The sequence below is a fragment of the Zeus faber genome (assembly GCF_960531495.2).
Source record: "Zeus faber genome assembly, chromosome: 15".
NCBI lineage: Eukaryota > Metazoa > Chordata > Actinopteri > Zeiformes > Zeidae > Zeus > Zeus faber.
The window spans coordinates 24,858,055-24,871,890 of record NC_137194.1 but is presented as its reverse complement, the minus strand read 5'-3'; the positions used below and the strand labels follow the sequence as shown (position 1 = coordinate 24,871,890).

At 40.6% G+C, this 13,836-nt stretch overlaps 2 protein-coding genes across 5 annotated transcripts in view; both read left to right on the top strand.

Moving 5' to 3' along the window:
• Positions 1 to 2,966: 2,966 nt before the first annotated feature.
• LOC307241390 (solute carrier family 35 member C2-like) lies at positions 2,967 to 12,403 on the top strand. Of its 4 annotated transcripts, none has more exons than XR_013844550.1 (11): positions 2,967 to 3,045; positions 3,539 to 3,756; positions 3,846 to 3,996; positions 5,219 to 5,282; positions 5,725 to 5,797; positions 5,912 to 6,080; positions 6,237 to 6,320; positions 8,850 to 9,025; positions 9,129 to 9,258; positions 9,390 to 10,067; positions 10,740 to 10,851. XR_013844550.1 is itself a non-coding variant. In XM_080015456.1 (11 exons), the coding sequence occupies exons 2-10, from the start codon at positions 3,646 to 3,648 to the stop codon at positions 9,488 to 9,490; spliced, it is 1,059 nt and encodes a 352-aa protein (XP_079871582.1). In that variant the 5' UTR covers positions 2,967 to 3,045; positions 3,539 to 3,645; the 3' UTR covers position 9,491; positions 9,986 to 10,027. The 4 variants fall into 4 exon arrangements, 3 of the variants coding, with proteins under 3 accessions (XP_079871582.1, XP_079871580.1, XP_079871581.1); XM_080015456.1 differs by lacking the exon at positions 10,740 to 10,851 and having other exon boundaries at positions 9,390 to 9,491; positions 9,986 to 10,027; XM_080015454.1 differs by lacking the exon at positions 9,390 to 10,067 and having other exon boundaries at positions 10,740 to 12,403.
• Positions 12,404 to 13,465: 1,062 nt separating this feature from the next.
• LOC307241373 (collagen alpha-1(XX) chain-like) overlaps positions 13,466 to 13,836 on the top strand; it is a 34,834-nt gene continuing 34,463 nt past the window's right edge. The window contains exon 1 of the mRNA XM_080015432.1: positions 13,466 to 13,588. The gene's annotated coding sequence lies outside the window, so the exon portion shown is untranslated. The remainder of the gene's footprint in view (positions 13,589 to 13,836) is intronic.

Here is a 13,836-nt window from a genome sequence, read left to right as displayed (position 1 = left end):
ATTCGCCAGCTCCTTAGCTCCGAAATTCTCCAGTCCACCTTAAATGGCTATATCTAGTGAATAATCTCTGTCCTGGACTGTGGAGGCCTCTACAGAGATTTCCAAAATGACTGATCTGTTGTAAATACTCTGTATTCAGAACAATAAAACAAACATTGACTGTCCAGGATGCATTTTTCAATAGGAATATGTTTAAAAAATAAATTCGGAAATCCGCTGTACGAGTCAACCAGAAAACACAACATGATGGACTGTAATTAAATGAGAAAAGGCAAAAAGTGTTGTCATAACTTTACTGTAGGATTTTTTTTTATTATGAATTTTATTATGAATAGGACACTTTACCTCTGAACATGGTGCGGAGATTGTGGTCTCACTGTGTCATTGCAATTTTTTACTGCAATTTTACTCGAGCAATTGTTTGATTATAAATCTCTGAACATGGTATGTCGGACTGAATGGTGTCATTGTTCGCTGTAATTTGAGGTATGTACTGTATGGACAGTAGTATAAATATAAATACACTATAGGTGAGGTATATACAGTCTGGACAGTAGTATAAATATAAATACACTTTAGGTGAGGTATATACAGTATGGACAATAGTATAAATATAAATACACTATAGGTGAGGTATTTACAGTATGGACATTAGTATAGGTATGAATACACTATAGGTGAGGTATGTACAGTATGGATGGTAGTAGAAATACTGTATTAATACACTACAGGTTAGGTTTATACAGAATGAACGGTGGTATAAAAGAGTGTAATGCAAATGTTCAGTGGCTGGAGGAAGGCAGTGTCGGGATCAAACATTCCTACGGCTGGGATGCTGCAGACCTTGCATGCGCTGGACGGCCCCAGTGGTGGGGATTGGGGAACCGGTGATGCTTTGGTCAGTTGTCATCGCCCTCTGTTGCGCTTTCCAGTCTGAGACAGGGCGGTTGCCATACCAAACTGTGATGACAGTTTGGTATGGCGTGGTAGTTCTGTACCACTGACAATATAGTGCTTTTTAAAAATAATAAGGAAAATGTATTGAATTCCTTCTTTTAATTGAATCACTTCTTTTCATTTGAGTTGTCGTAAAACTATAGATAAAACTGGTTTATGTAGGAAAATTGTGGTTTTACAGGTAAAATAGAAACTGATGGAAAACAGTTTGTTTCACGTGCTTCATAGGGAGGAAGCTTAAAGATGCCGTAATCCTTTTCTCGTTGCCATATCTGTGTGCAGTTTTTTTTTTTTTTTTCTGTGTTATTCCCTTTAAACTGTAACATCGGGTAAAACCACAGAAACACAGAAGGAGCGTGAGGACACAGTAGCTTGGGGTGAGAGGGCGGGGTTGTTGATTCGGCTCCGCTTTGTCAATCTTCACTTGATATGGAGACAATCATCGCCGGGGTACAATCGAACAGGTCAAGGAAACGTATATCTTCTCTTGTACATCTAGATTAAAAAGGCTTCATTCCTGCTCGATATTCATATTCAAATATATTCAATGCTGCCTGTTGACATATACACCGATGAAAACACCAATTTGGTCTTTTCCCTGAATTGAGAAGAGGACTTTATCCAATTGAATGGAAATACAGTAAAATATCATATATTTCATAATTCTGATATTAAATTACATTGTATGTTATACATGGGTGTCACGTTTTTAGACGTTTTGAAAGTAGGGGAGGGGGGACATAACAATTAGGGACAATTTGCAATGACACAATGGGACCACAGTCTGCACACAGTGATCAGAGGTTCATAATGAAGATGTCATATTCATGATAAAAGTCACACTAAAAAATCCTACAGTAAAGTCATGACAACTATGCAGAAAGTGCGTCACACTTTTTGCCTTCCCAAATAAATAACAAAATAAATAACATTTTACAACCCCTACAAACCCCCCTATGATACATTGGTCACTGATCTTTTTTACTTGGGAAATTCAGGTGCTACAGCAGCAAAAAAGTGCAAGTCAAGAAAAAAAGATATATTAATAAAATGTATAATAAAATACATTTATAATTTAACATTTTGAAGGAAAATGCATGAACTCAGTGAGTGTTGAAAGGGTCTATCCTACTCTGTAGAACTACTCATTATATCATCATACTCATACTGACATTTACTCATTAGACAAGAAATGTAAACCTCTTATTCAAGCATGTCGATATCGATTACAAGATGTTAATAAATGCATTTATTGCAGAAATATTAATAATCGAATATCAGATCAAAATGTAACTGCTTTAACTCGTGCAGACCATCAGGTGACGCTGTGCTCTCCGTTTTCAATGCCCCGAAAATTATTACTACTATATTATATTATTTATAATAAATAATATCAATAATTTCAATCTTATTTATTATGTTATACATTCTATGTATAAAAACGATAAAATAAACAAAACCATGAATAATAAATACGATTTAAAATAATTCAAATAAAATATATTAATAAATATTTATAATCAATTGAAATTCTCAACTCAACCCAACATAGAATATGTTACAGAGTCCGCCTGTATTTAATTTTCTGGCTGTATTTATATTATATCATGAATTCCTATCTCTGGCGGTTAGTATTTCCTCCCATTTAATATAAACAACAATAACTGACATTTTTTGACGCATCCATACCCATTGAAAGCGAAAAGAGGGTTGCCAGGTCTGTGTGACAAAGCCAGCGTACTCGCCAATCAAAACCAGTGCAAACTAGGACCACCCAACCCGCGGACAACCAATTCAACTCACGGCAGCGCTTCGAAAGTAGCCCAGTTCCGCGGGGGGGGGGGGGGGCGGGGAACCGCGGACCTGGCAACACCGACGAACGCGCGTCCAGTTAAACTTCGCGTTTCGAGCCGCGGGTGTTGGGCTCGCGGTCACGTGGTCGTGCCTTCGCTCAGCCCATTGGACAGCGTGGTTCCGTTTCCGGCGGAGGAGGGCAGCGGCTTCACGTCCACACTGAGGCCCGCTCCTCGGCCTGTGTAGTCGGCTGTGTCACCACTCTACGCTCCCGGTCCTCCAGCTCCTCCCCAGGTTCGCTCTTTATCCCCAAATGTTTTGCTTCGTTATGGTCGATTTTTCGAAATGTTTATTTAGTTGGTTGTTTTTTTTTTTTTCTTCGTTTACATCTATCAGTAGGTTGCTGCGAGCGCCATTTTCTTCTTATTATTGCATTGTTTCGTTGTTTCTCTCGGCTTTATTGATATTTTTATTTATTATTGTTTAGGGCTTCCCCACTTTTCTCCTTAATCTTAAACTTGATTGTGTGTTGCCAATTTTTTTCCTTGTTTATTTCTGAGTTACTTTTATTAGGGCTTATTTTGTTGATCTTTGTTAATTCTTAAGTTGACATTATAGTTTACGGTCTATCGGTATATTATACCGATAGACCGTATACCGATAGACCTTAAACAATAATGTACACAGACGTAGACAGACAGACACTGTCTATCTATCTATTTCTCTTTTTACTATTTATCTTTGTATGTATCTGTCTATGTATCTGTCTATGTATCCCTCCATCTAGGTTTTCTTTCTTCCAGGAACCCCCATCAGGAACATGGCCGGTCTAGGGGTGTGTGGATCCAGGTCGGAGTCGGACCTTCCACACTAGTGGACCCGGGAAGATCCCGGATGGCGTGTCCCATGCAGTTTCTCTGCCGGGCGCTTCGTACCGTCGGCCTGGTCCTCTTCTACTACATCTTCTCCATCGGGATCACCTTCTACAACAAATGGCTGATGAAAGTGAGTCATCATGGTGACGGGGCGTCGGCGCCAGGCCTGACTCTGTGTCTTTATTCTTCTCGCCCACTGACTCCCTTGCTGCGTTCCAGGGATTCCACTATCCCCTCTTCATGACGTTGGTCCACCTCACCATCATCTTCTGCCTCTCCACCCTGACGCGGCACGCCGTGCACTGCTGGACAGGGAAATCCAGAGTCGTTCTCAGCTGGAGAGACTACCTGGTTAAGGTAGCTCCCACGGGTGAGATTACACTTAATTGTGTGTTGCCACTTTTGTGTGTTGCCACTTTTTTGTTGTTGTTGTATTTCTTTGATACTGCAGAGCTGCCCTGCACCTATACTCTGATACGTGAGGCGTTGACCGTCAGACTTGAACAGTAGATATTTAAATACAGAGGAGAAAAAGACTGGAAAGCAGAGATAGTGAGGACTGAATGGCTCCCTTGAAGATTAACTTGACTAATGTCCGCTACCATGTGATTGAATGAATGAATGATTGAGGAAAGGGAAATGTAACCTAATAACAAAAAGAATGACACCACGACAGTAGTGAATAGATGATCTTGTGGATCTTAAATACCAGCTGGCTCCCTAGTCAAGTATTTTGCGGCACAGCTCATTTTGCACAAGAGACCTGTTTGTCTGGTTGAACAAATTCTGTGTTTATGCAACCACTAGTATGCTAAATCTCAATTTGTGCCATGGCAATGCAGAGATATGTAAGCTCACAATGCCTTGAAATTGAAATTCTATTTCAGGGCTAGAGGCATTTTCCATTCCCCACACTTTGGCTCATATACATATGACACAATAAACATAGGACCCTTTATTTGCTGTATTTCCTGAAATAGAGACCAGGCCTTATTTACCTCAACTGCAGAGGGAACCAGGCCTTTATTGGAAGCATGCTTATATTACAGACAGGCTTTTATATCTAATTCCATCTGTTTAATAAGTATATTCGATCATATTTTAGTATGGAGAGAATGGAGAGCTACCCTAAAAGTCACACATGTGGTGGTAGCCCATGGGGGAATAATAGTTTTCAGAGTTTGCCTTGAAAGCACCACTTCCTGCTGCTTGGAGCGCTTGAGAGCAGCAGCGCTCAGAGTGTGGTATTTGCCCCAAGAAGCGATCTGCTACGCAGCAGTAGGAAATTTCGTAAATTAAATACATTTAATAACACATAATAACTACAATAAAAACACTCTTTTTATTTGCTTTGTGAGCGGAGCGCCACAGCAGAACAGCACCCCTCCGGTCTATATTTGAGGCAGGCTTGTATTTGTTTGTGTAGGCCGAACACCCGGCATTTATTAGAGGCCCGGTTTTTATTTGACTCGGTATATGCTAGGATACGTCAGTGAGACAAGTAGCTATATCTCAACACTTCTCTTGGTCTTAGCCTTACAATAGTTAAATACTGTAATAAGCAAAATCCTAAAATCTACTCTGCCCTCTAGCCCTGGCCACTGCACTGGACATTGGTCTGTCCAACTGGAGCTTCCTTTTCATCACCATCAGCCTGTAAGTGAGTCTTTAGTTCATTTTTCATAACCTTTTGTGTAGGACATTGTATTATTATTATTATGGGGTTTTTTTGGTTCTTTTTTTCTCTTTTTACCCTTTTATCTTTTGTTTTTTTTATTGTTATTTTTAAGGTTAATTTGTTGTTTATCATTAGGTTTAGCGTGTATTGCCATATTCTATTGTGCTATTGGGTTTTCCATTATATTGCCTATTGTACTGCTATCTATCTATCTATCTATCTATCTATCTATCTATCTATCTATCTATCTATCACATTTTTTTCTAACACAATTAGTGGTAGAAAAACAGTGAGCTGGAAGTGATCATGGTTGTACTGTAGCAAGGAAGGTGTGAAGGAAAGTGAAAGGGACGTGTAATTTGTAATCAACAACAAATAACATAAACTTAAACTTTTGAAATTATCATATCTTCACTCCAGATACACCATGACCAAGTCCTCCGCCGTGCTCTTCATCCTCTTCTTCTCGCTCATCTTCAAGCTGGAGCAGCCGGTGAGTGGCCCTGTGAACGATTGAAGTTGAAGTCCTATGGTGAGAACCTTGGTTTCAGAGCTAGAGAAAAATTTAATTTGGAAGTTTTTTCGCGTGCCTTGTTCTCTCTCCCAGAACCCATTCCTCATCGTGGTGGTGGTGCTGATCGCCAGCGGCCTGTTCATGTTCACCTTTGAGTCGACCCAGTTCAACATGACGGGCTTCCTCATGGTGCTGCTGGCCTCTTTCATCGGGGGCATCCGCTGGACCCTCACTCAGGTCCTCATGCAGAAAGCCGAGCTGGGTAGGTAGCGAGCCATTGACTTAATTTATTTTTTTACCACCTACCATTGGAGTTTGGATATTATTAATTTTATTATACTATACCACTCCCGTCCTCTTTAGCCGAGCACAATAGTTGTCATGCCTCCTTGCTCTGTGTGCTCCTCCCCCCGCGAAGGACTCCAGAACCCCGTGGACACCATGTACCACCTGCAGCCGCTGATGTTCATGGGCCTCTTCCCTCTTTTCCTCTACAATGAAGGTGAGACATTCTTCTCATCTGCAGTTTTCACCGAAAAAAAGCAATTTCCCTTCTTTGTAGTCGAATGTGGAAATTTCCGTCGCACCAAACGCAATCTCATCGTTAGCTTTGGAGGTTATGTTATTGCCCCAATTGTCTGTTTGAAAGAAACATATCTCATATCTCATATATCATTTATTTTTTTAATATGGGTTCTTAAAGGGGACCTATTATGAAATACCAAATATTTCAGTGCTTGTGCACATATGTTAAGGGCTCTGATGGGCCTACTAACATACAAACTGAGATACAACCCAGTACAGTCAGTTTTTTGTGAGCCGCCTACTTCATAAAACATGTGAAGCTGTTCAGAGTTGCAACCCATTCCTACGTGACATGGAGCCTCTGTAGAATTAGACCCGCCCCCCCCATCTGAGTAACATCACCCACGCCTGGAGAAATAACAAGCACTGCCGGGAGCTGCTCTGTTGGCTTTAAAGACCAGCACAAATCTTTTTAAAGAAAGAGTAATTCTGCCTATCTCCCCCAATCTGTTGCAATTACAGAACACGGTAAACTGCACTTACACCGTTTCAACGCTCGGATTTTTCCTGGCGGGTTAAATAATTATTTTTTTTTAATCGCCTGTAATCAATGTCAATCGCTATCAGTCGAGTCGATTGCTGATAGGCGATTTAATTGTGAATGCCCAAGCCCAGGTTGACTGTAGGCTGCGCCAAGAGATCCGCTGTGCATTTCTCCAAACAAAATGAGAAAACAGTGTTTTTATTGTAGATGTATTTATTTTGTTATATTTTCCACCGTTTCCTGAATGAAATGAAATGAAATGAAATAAGAAACCCTGTGCGCTGTTCCCCCACAAGCTTGAAGCACGACCAACGAAAGTCGGAACAAACTTTCAAATGAGGCCTTGTAGATCTAATATGAGTGAAGATTCAGCAACTGGATTGCTTATTCCTCGCCTCAAATTTGTTCAGAAACAGATTTTGGTGTTGATAAGATGAAATAAGTGAGAGCAGCTCATTTTAATTGAAAGCGACATACACTGAAACAGCGTGTTTCACAGATTTTGAGGCATGTTATAATGGCTAGAATACATAATGTGAGTGGTATTTTCAGCAAAAACTTTTTAGACGTGTTTTGAGGACCTTAGTCCTATAGATTAACCTGTTGAAAAAGTTTCCTGGTCCCCTTTAAGGTATATGGAATATGTTAATATGGCAATATGCAGCTTTTTGTTTTGCGTATTGTTGTTCGATGCATACTACACAGTATTTTCTCCAAATTTTCCCCATTGTTTTGGACTGTGTGTAACTCGAAATGTATTCCACCGCTGAAAATAAAACCCAACTCTTTCTCATCCCTTCATACTCTTATGTTGTCACCATTCGGGGAGTGAGCAGAGTCCAGACTCTGCTACTTTTTTTTGGCTTCACTTTTTCTTACACCCACCATCACTACGGCAAACCCACAAGTAGCTCTAACTGCTTCTTTTAGATGAAGGTTAGAATCCTCACGCACACTTTGAGTTTCATCTTCAATATCCCAACATTTGGTCCTAAAAGGAGCTGTTCGGGGGTAGTTTTGTGTTCTCTCGACCGACTATCTGCACAGTATGGGACACAATCCTGCACATTATGTTTCTAAATACAGCGATGGCATCACATCAGTTTGGAAACTAGAGCAGCGCCAGATCTCACCAGATAAGAAGTTCAAATGAAGTTCTTTACGTTCTACATATAAACATACATAGAAACAGATTACAAACCCCAATTCCAGTGAAGTTGGGACGTTGTGTAAAACGTAAATAAAAACAGAATACAATGATTTGCAAATCCTTTTTAACCTATATTCAATTGAATACGCTACAAAGACAAGATATTTATTGTTCACACTGATAAACTTTATTGTTTTTTTGCAAATATTCACACATTTTGAATTTGATGTCTGCAACACGTTCCAAAAAAGCTAGGACAGGGGCAACAAAAGACTGGGAAAGTTGAGGAATGCTCAAAAAACACCTGTTTGGAACACTCCACAGGTGAACAGGAAACAGGTGAGTGTCATGATTGGGTATAAAAGGAGCATCCCCAAAAGGCTCCGTCGTTCACAAGCAAGATGGGGCGAATTCGTTTTTGGAAATCTTGGCTGTTGCGTCCTCCGGGCCAAAGAGGAAAAGGACCATCCAGATTGTTATCAGCGCAAATTTCAAAAGCCAGCATCTGTGATGGTATGGAGGAGTGTTAGTGCCCATGGCATGGGTAACATGCACATCCGTGAAGGCACCATTAATGCTGAAAACAATAATGTTTATCAATTTGAATATTAAATATCTTGTCTTTGTAGTGTATTCAATTGAATATAGGTTGAAAGGGATTTGCAAATCATTGTATTCTGTTTTTATTTTCATTTTACACAACGTCCCAACTTCATTGGAATTGGGGTTTGTAGATTAATTATCCCGCCATCGAAATAGCGGGTCTAAGTTTTTCTTAAAAGACCTTCTTCCGGTGACCTGTCCGTCCACAGCGGTGAGCCTCAGCACGTCGGAGAAGCTGTTCCGGGTGACGGAGCTCCCCCCCCTGCTGTACTCCCTCCTCACGCTGAGCGCCGGCGGCTCGCTGGCCTTCGGCCTCTGCTTCTCCGAGTTCCTGCTGGTCTCCCGAACCTCCAGCCTCACCCTCTCCATCGCAGGGATCTTCAAGGTCTGGAACAGCTCCGTCCTTTAACGCTCATCCACCTTTCCTTTCACCCGAACTATGTATTTACTTCTACGTGCTTATTTTAATCTTTATCTCTCTTTTGCAGGAGGTGTGCACTCTACTTTTAGCAACAGGTCTAATGGGAGACAAGATGGACGGTATTAACTGGCTGGGTTTTGCTGTGTGCCTATCTGGTATTGCTCTGCACGTGGGGCTCAAGACCTACTACTCCAAAAGTAAGGCTTTACCGTTATCTATTATTTAGGACTATTTTGTACACGGATCTCAATGAGTTGATTTGACTAATATTTTTAACACGTGACTAAATGATCTGCTACATATACGTGGGGTGGTTTTGCGGACACAGGTTGTGCCCAGTCTTACAAGAGAACCTGGATGCAGACAAAGTGGTGGAAAATCTGCAGGTTGACAGGAAATCAAGTGACCTCAGCAGCTTTTGCCCCGTGAAGTAGCACACAGATTAAAAAATAAATTCAATGTTTATTTTTCAGAAATGTATTTTGGAAGTCAATTGATTTCCTTAAAAGGCTTTATACAATATTTTGAATTTAGTGAACAAGTTAATTGATTATTAATTATGTATTATAATTGAGTTAAAGTCTCTTATTCCTTACACATGTACATGAAGAGAGGAATCTTACATGAGTCATGCAGTGGTAGAGAAATCTTTCTGAAAAGAGGATCTTAAAACTTTCTTTTATACAGTGTGATTGTTTAATAAATGAATTTGATTCAAATATTACATAAAACATTTAGAATAATTTGTGACTATTTTGAAGACTTTTTGGCCCATTAAAAAAATAATAAAAATTGCAAACATCTCAATTTAAAAGAATGTCTAAAGCCTTTTAATAGTCAGTTGATTTTTAAAATATATTTCCAGTAAATAAACATTGTATACATATTTTTTTTTAATCTGTGTGCTTCTTCCCGGGGAAAAAGCACCAAGAAGACCCACTTCCGCAGCTGAGGTCACGTGATTTGGTGTCAACCTACGGAGGTCCGCCATTTTGTCTGCGCCCAGGTACTTCTCCAGTCTTATGTTATGGTCACAGAATGAAGCCAAGCAGCTCTCATCTCGTCGCCAGGTGTGAACCCTGGCTTTTGTGGGCGTGTCGGCTCAAAATCGACTGGCTGTTGTGGATGCGCCAAACATTTAAATGTTCACTCCTTTTTCCATATTTAATATACATTATATAGATGGTGCCATGTGTACTTTAAAAAAGGGGGGTGGGTACGTAACTAGTAGTGCCATCCGTCCCTTAAAATAAAGAATTGTCTTTATTGGAGAAGCATAAAATGATGTGTGCCTTATTTTATCGATATTTTAAGGGACGTTTATTTTTGTATTAATGGATGTGGGCCTCTAGGGCGACCTCGACAACAGAGAAAATGGATGATCAGTACTAAGACCAGTACCAAGATCAAACAGAGGGAGCAGACTAGTCCTTAATTACCTTAGTCTAGGATTTCCTAGTCTTGAAAAAAATTAATCTGCAATAAAGCAATGTCTCAGAAAGGCATTTTAAAATTATGTATGCATTTAAGTGAGATCATCTGATTGAGTCCTGATTTAGATTAAACCCTGTCTGTAAAACCAACCCCTAATGTAATGTAGTCCACAGTCATGATGTATATCAATATATGCTATCAGTGTCGATTCTAATGCATCCTTCTCGTGATGGTTTTCCATCAGATAAGGGACCTTCGTTAAGAACGCTGAACAGCAAGAGCCCCGAGTCAGAGCTGCCGTTGCTGCGGCAGAATGTAGACAATGACGACCAAGGCGAGACCGAGGAGGAGGACGCGGATGAAGAAGAGGAGATCGCTTTACACTGACATTGCACAACGCAACAGCTTATACATCACAGCTTCGCAAAACGGATGCCTCCACTTCGACTCCCCAGCCAAACATGTTTCCACACCCTTCCTGTTTCACGGAGGCGTTCCCCCGGCCCCGGGTCTCTTTACCTGTGAAACTTGACTTAAGTCCTGACTATTTATGAAGCCTGGCCTCAGGGGAACTTGACAAACATTGCTAATACCTCCGTGCGTCAAGACAGCATGATGTATTGGATGGGGAAGCGTATTAGGGCACCTAAACATGGTTAACTGTAGTAGATCCCCCCCCCCTCCACACCTTTTGGGGATATGTTTTGGTTTGTTAAATAATTCTTTGGTTTGTTAAATAATGGCAAGTACCTCACGAGGCATGTCAGTCCACAGGGTTGCAAAATAAATGTAACACAAATGTGGAAAGTATTTTCCCACAATGGGATGCGTGTGTAGCAAAAAAATGACCAACAAAGGCGGAAGGTTTCAACCTCCTTTTTATTTATGTTTTCATCTTTAAATCCGCCAAAGCCACAGCCGAATCACTCCGCACCCCCAGTGGCATGGAATGATATATATAAAGAAGTAAATGGAGTTCTTACTGAGTATTCTGACAACAGTGTGCTGGGACATGTTCTCTGGTGTTTCTTAACATCTTTTAAAGTCTGCCTCCACCTTTCACCAATACAGCCCGGGCTGTTTGTGGATTAATCAGCTGTGCTCTCAGTAATCCCAGAGGATACACTGCAGCATGTCATTTATCAGGGGCTTTTCTCCCGAGCAATTCTAATTACTTAAACTACAGTTAAAATAAGTACATCTCAAGAAGACACAACCAACCGGAATGTTTGGTTGCCCATTGATCAAGATGAGCTGAAAACCCCATGATTTATGTCCCAAGGGACTGAAAAAAAGTCGCTGAAAATCCAGAATTACTTGTAGTGCCTTCAACATAAAAAATAATCTGGGTTTTTTTTTCAGCCTTTTTTTCGTTCTGAAAAAAAATACCAATTGAAACAGAATTGATATAAAGACATATCCTGACCAAACTTCTGTGCCTTTATTTCTTGATAAAAAAATAATATTTTTAAAGTAACTAATCATAAAAAAGTGATGTGTTTGTCTTACTTTGCCTAAAGGCATTCAAGCTAACATTGTTTTGGTTCAATGAGGTCTTGGAGAGGGATTTGCAGTATTTTTTGCAGTAATTTAGACGAGGTGTAAGAGGGGAGTTGAATAATGGCAACCTCATTTTGCAGATGTAAAACTAATTTATACTGTTAAGACTGTTCATTCCTGCCGTTTGGATTCAATGACATCAATTGAGAACAGAATGTCATGATGTTTAACATCTGCCGCTGGGTGTTCATGAAGAGTGTGGACGGCAGAATTTATTGCACAGCATAACTTAGCTCTCTTGGCTCTCAAAGATGGCTGATCATGGGTAATTAAAAATAATAATTGTCTATACTGTTATTAGGATTGTGGCCGGTTGCCAGATCTTCTGTTTTCCCTCAAATAAAGTTTTGTGATGTAAAATAAATCATTCTCTTGTGGTTGGAGACGTCTGCGTTCACATACTGTATGTCAATGTGCATCCACAAATAATCCACAAACAAACTCTGTTTTGTGAGTACAGATCTACATTTGTGAATTTCACTCTGTGCGTACAGACCAATGTGGAGGCATTACCTTACCGGCAGCTCCATATCTGGGATAAAAAGGAAGGAAGCCTCCAAGAGAAGCTGCAGCAGAGTGGTAAATTTCTCAACAGTAAAGCGCTCAGCCGGTCAAAAACTGGTGAATGCTCAGTAGAGATCTTAAGGTGTCAAGTTTGTTTTTTTAAATAACCCTTTGTTGATATTTAAGTAAAAAAAAAAATGAAGTTATTTAACCCAGATCGATATCTTATACCTAATTATTTGTAAAACCAAAAACCTTTCGTTGCTGCAGTCGTTTTCCATAATTTGTGGAGACGATTAACATTGTAATTCTCTTTACATGTTTGATGTCAGATGTTGTGCATCGATTTAAAGTTGCAATCCATAAAACTGTTTGTGTTGGGTGAACTACACTACACAGTCCCAGGATCCCTTTTTTTTTTTTTTTTTTTTTTTTTTTACCGTTTTCCAACATCCTTTTTACCCTTATCTTTGCTGTAACGGTCACTCTCATTTCTCAAAGGTTTGCCTCCTTCTGTTCTTTTTTTTTCGAGTGTCTATCCATACTTTGCATTGGTGGTGGACCCCGCCACGAACAATGTAAGCACCATATCGATGGGCACACATATAACGAAAATGCATTGTATTACTCTGTGTGCCAGCCAAAATAATAAATAAATGAAAGACCAAAAAAAAGGAAATCATTTTTAAACTAAATTATCTCACGGATGACCACTTTAATTTCAAAAAAATGGCTCGAACTAAGAAGGGAAACCTTGAATTATTTTGGAGGGTTTATACACTGTGCCGAGGCGGACCACCACACCCACGGAGGAGCGGGTGGGGGATCAGATTTCAGCAGAGGAACAAGAGGAGGCAGAGCTGGATGGAGCCGGGGAGCGTCTCCGCTCTCCAGTCCCCACTCTCCAGTCGGCGTGAGCGGGAGCCAGTACGCGTGTGCAGCGACACCCCCCGCCCGAAATGAGCGCTTCTCCTCGGTCGGATCCGCAGGAGTAACTCCGGGAGGACCCGAGATCCAACCCCCTGCCAGGTAAGGCTGCCCGCCTGGCTCTCACCTGGTGGGAGACCGGTGATGAGTTCATTTATTTTGGGGATAAAATAGAAGGCGACCCGGCTCTTGATCCGGGCTGAGGGATTCCGGGGGAAGGTGTTTTTTGGATGCACCCTGCAGCCTCCTATTCGTCCAAGGGTTCTCCAGGTGAGCGGAAGTCAGCCTGGAGCAGGAAAAAATGTTCATGCATAGTATAACAATGTTTCCATGTGATTCTGTGGTTGCAA

Bases quoted from the DNA above. Each gene is read 5' to 3' on its own strand.
- LOC307241390 (XM_080015454.1), top strand. From the start codon at position 3,646: ATGGCGTGTCCCATGCAGTTTCTCTGCCGGGCGCTTCGTACCGTCGGC. The intron at 3,997-5,218 runs GTGAGATTACAC...TCTGCCCTCTAG, and splicing joins GGTTAAGGTAGCTCCCACGG to CCCTGGCCACTGCACTGGAC. The intron at 9,026-9,128 runs GTCTGGAACAGC...TCTCTTTTGCAG, and splicing joins CCATCGCAGGGATCTTCAAG to GAGGTGTGCACTCTACTTTT.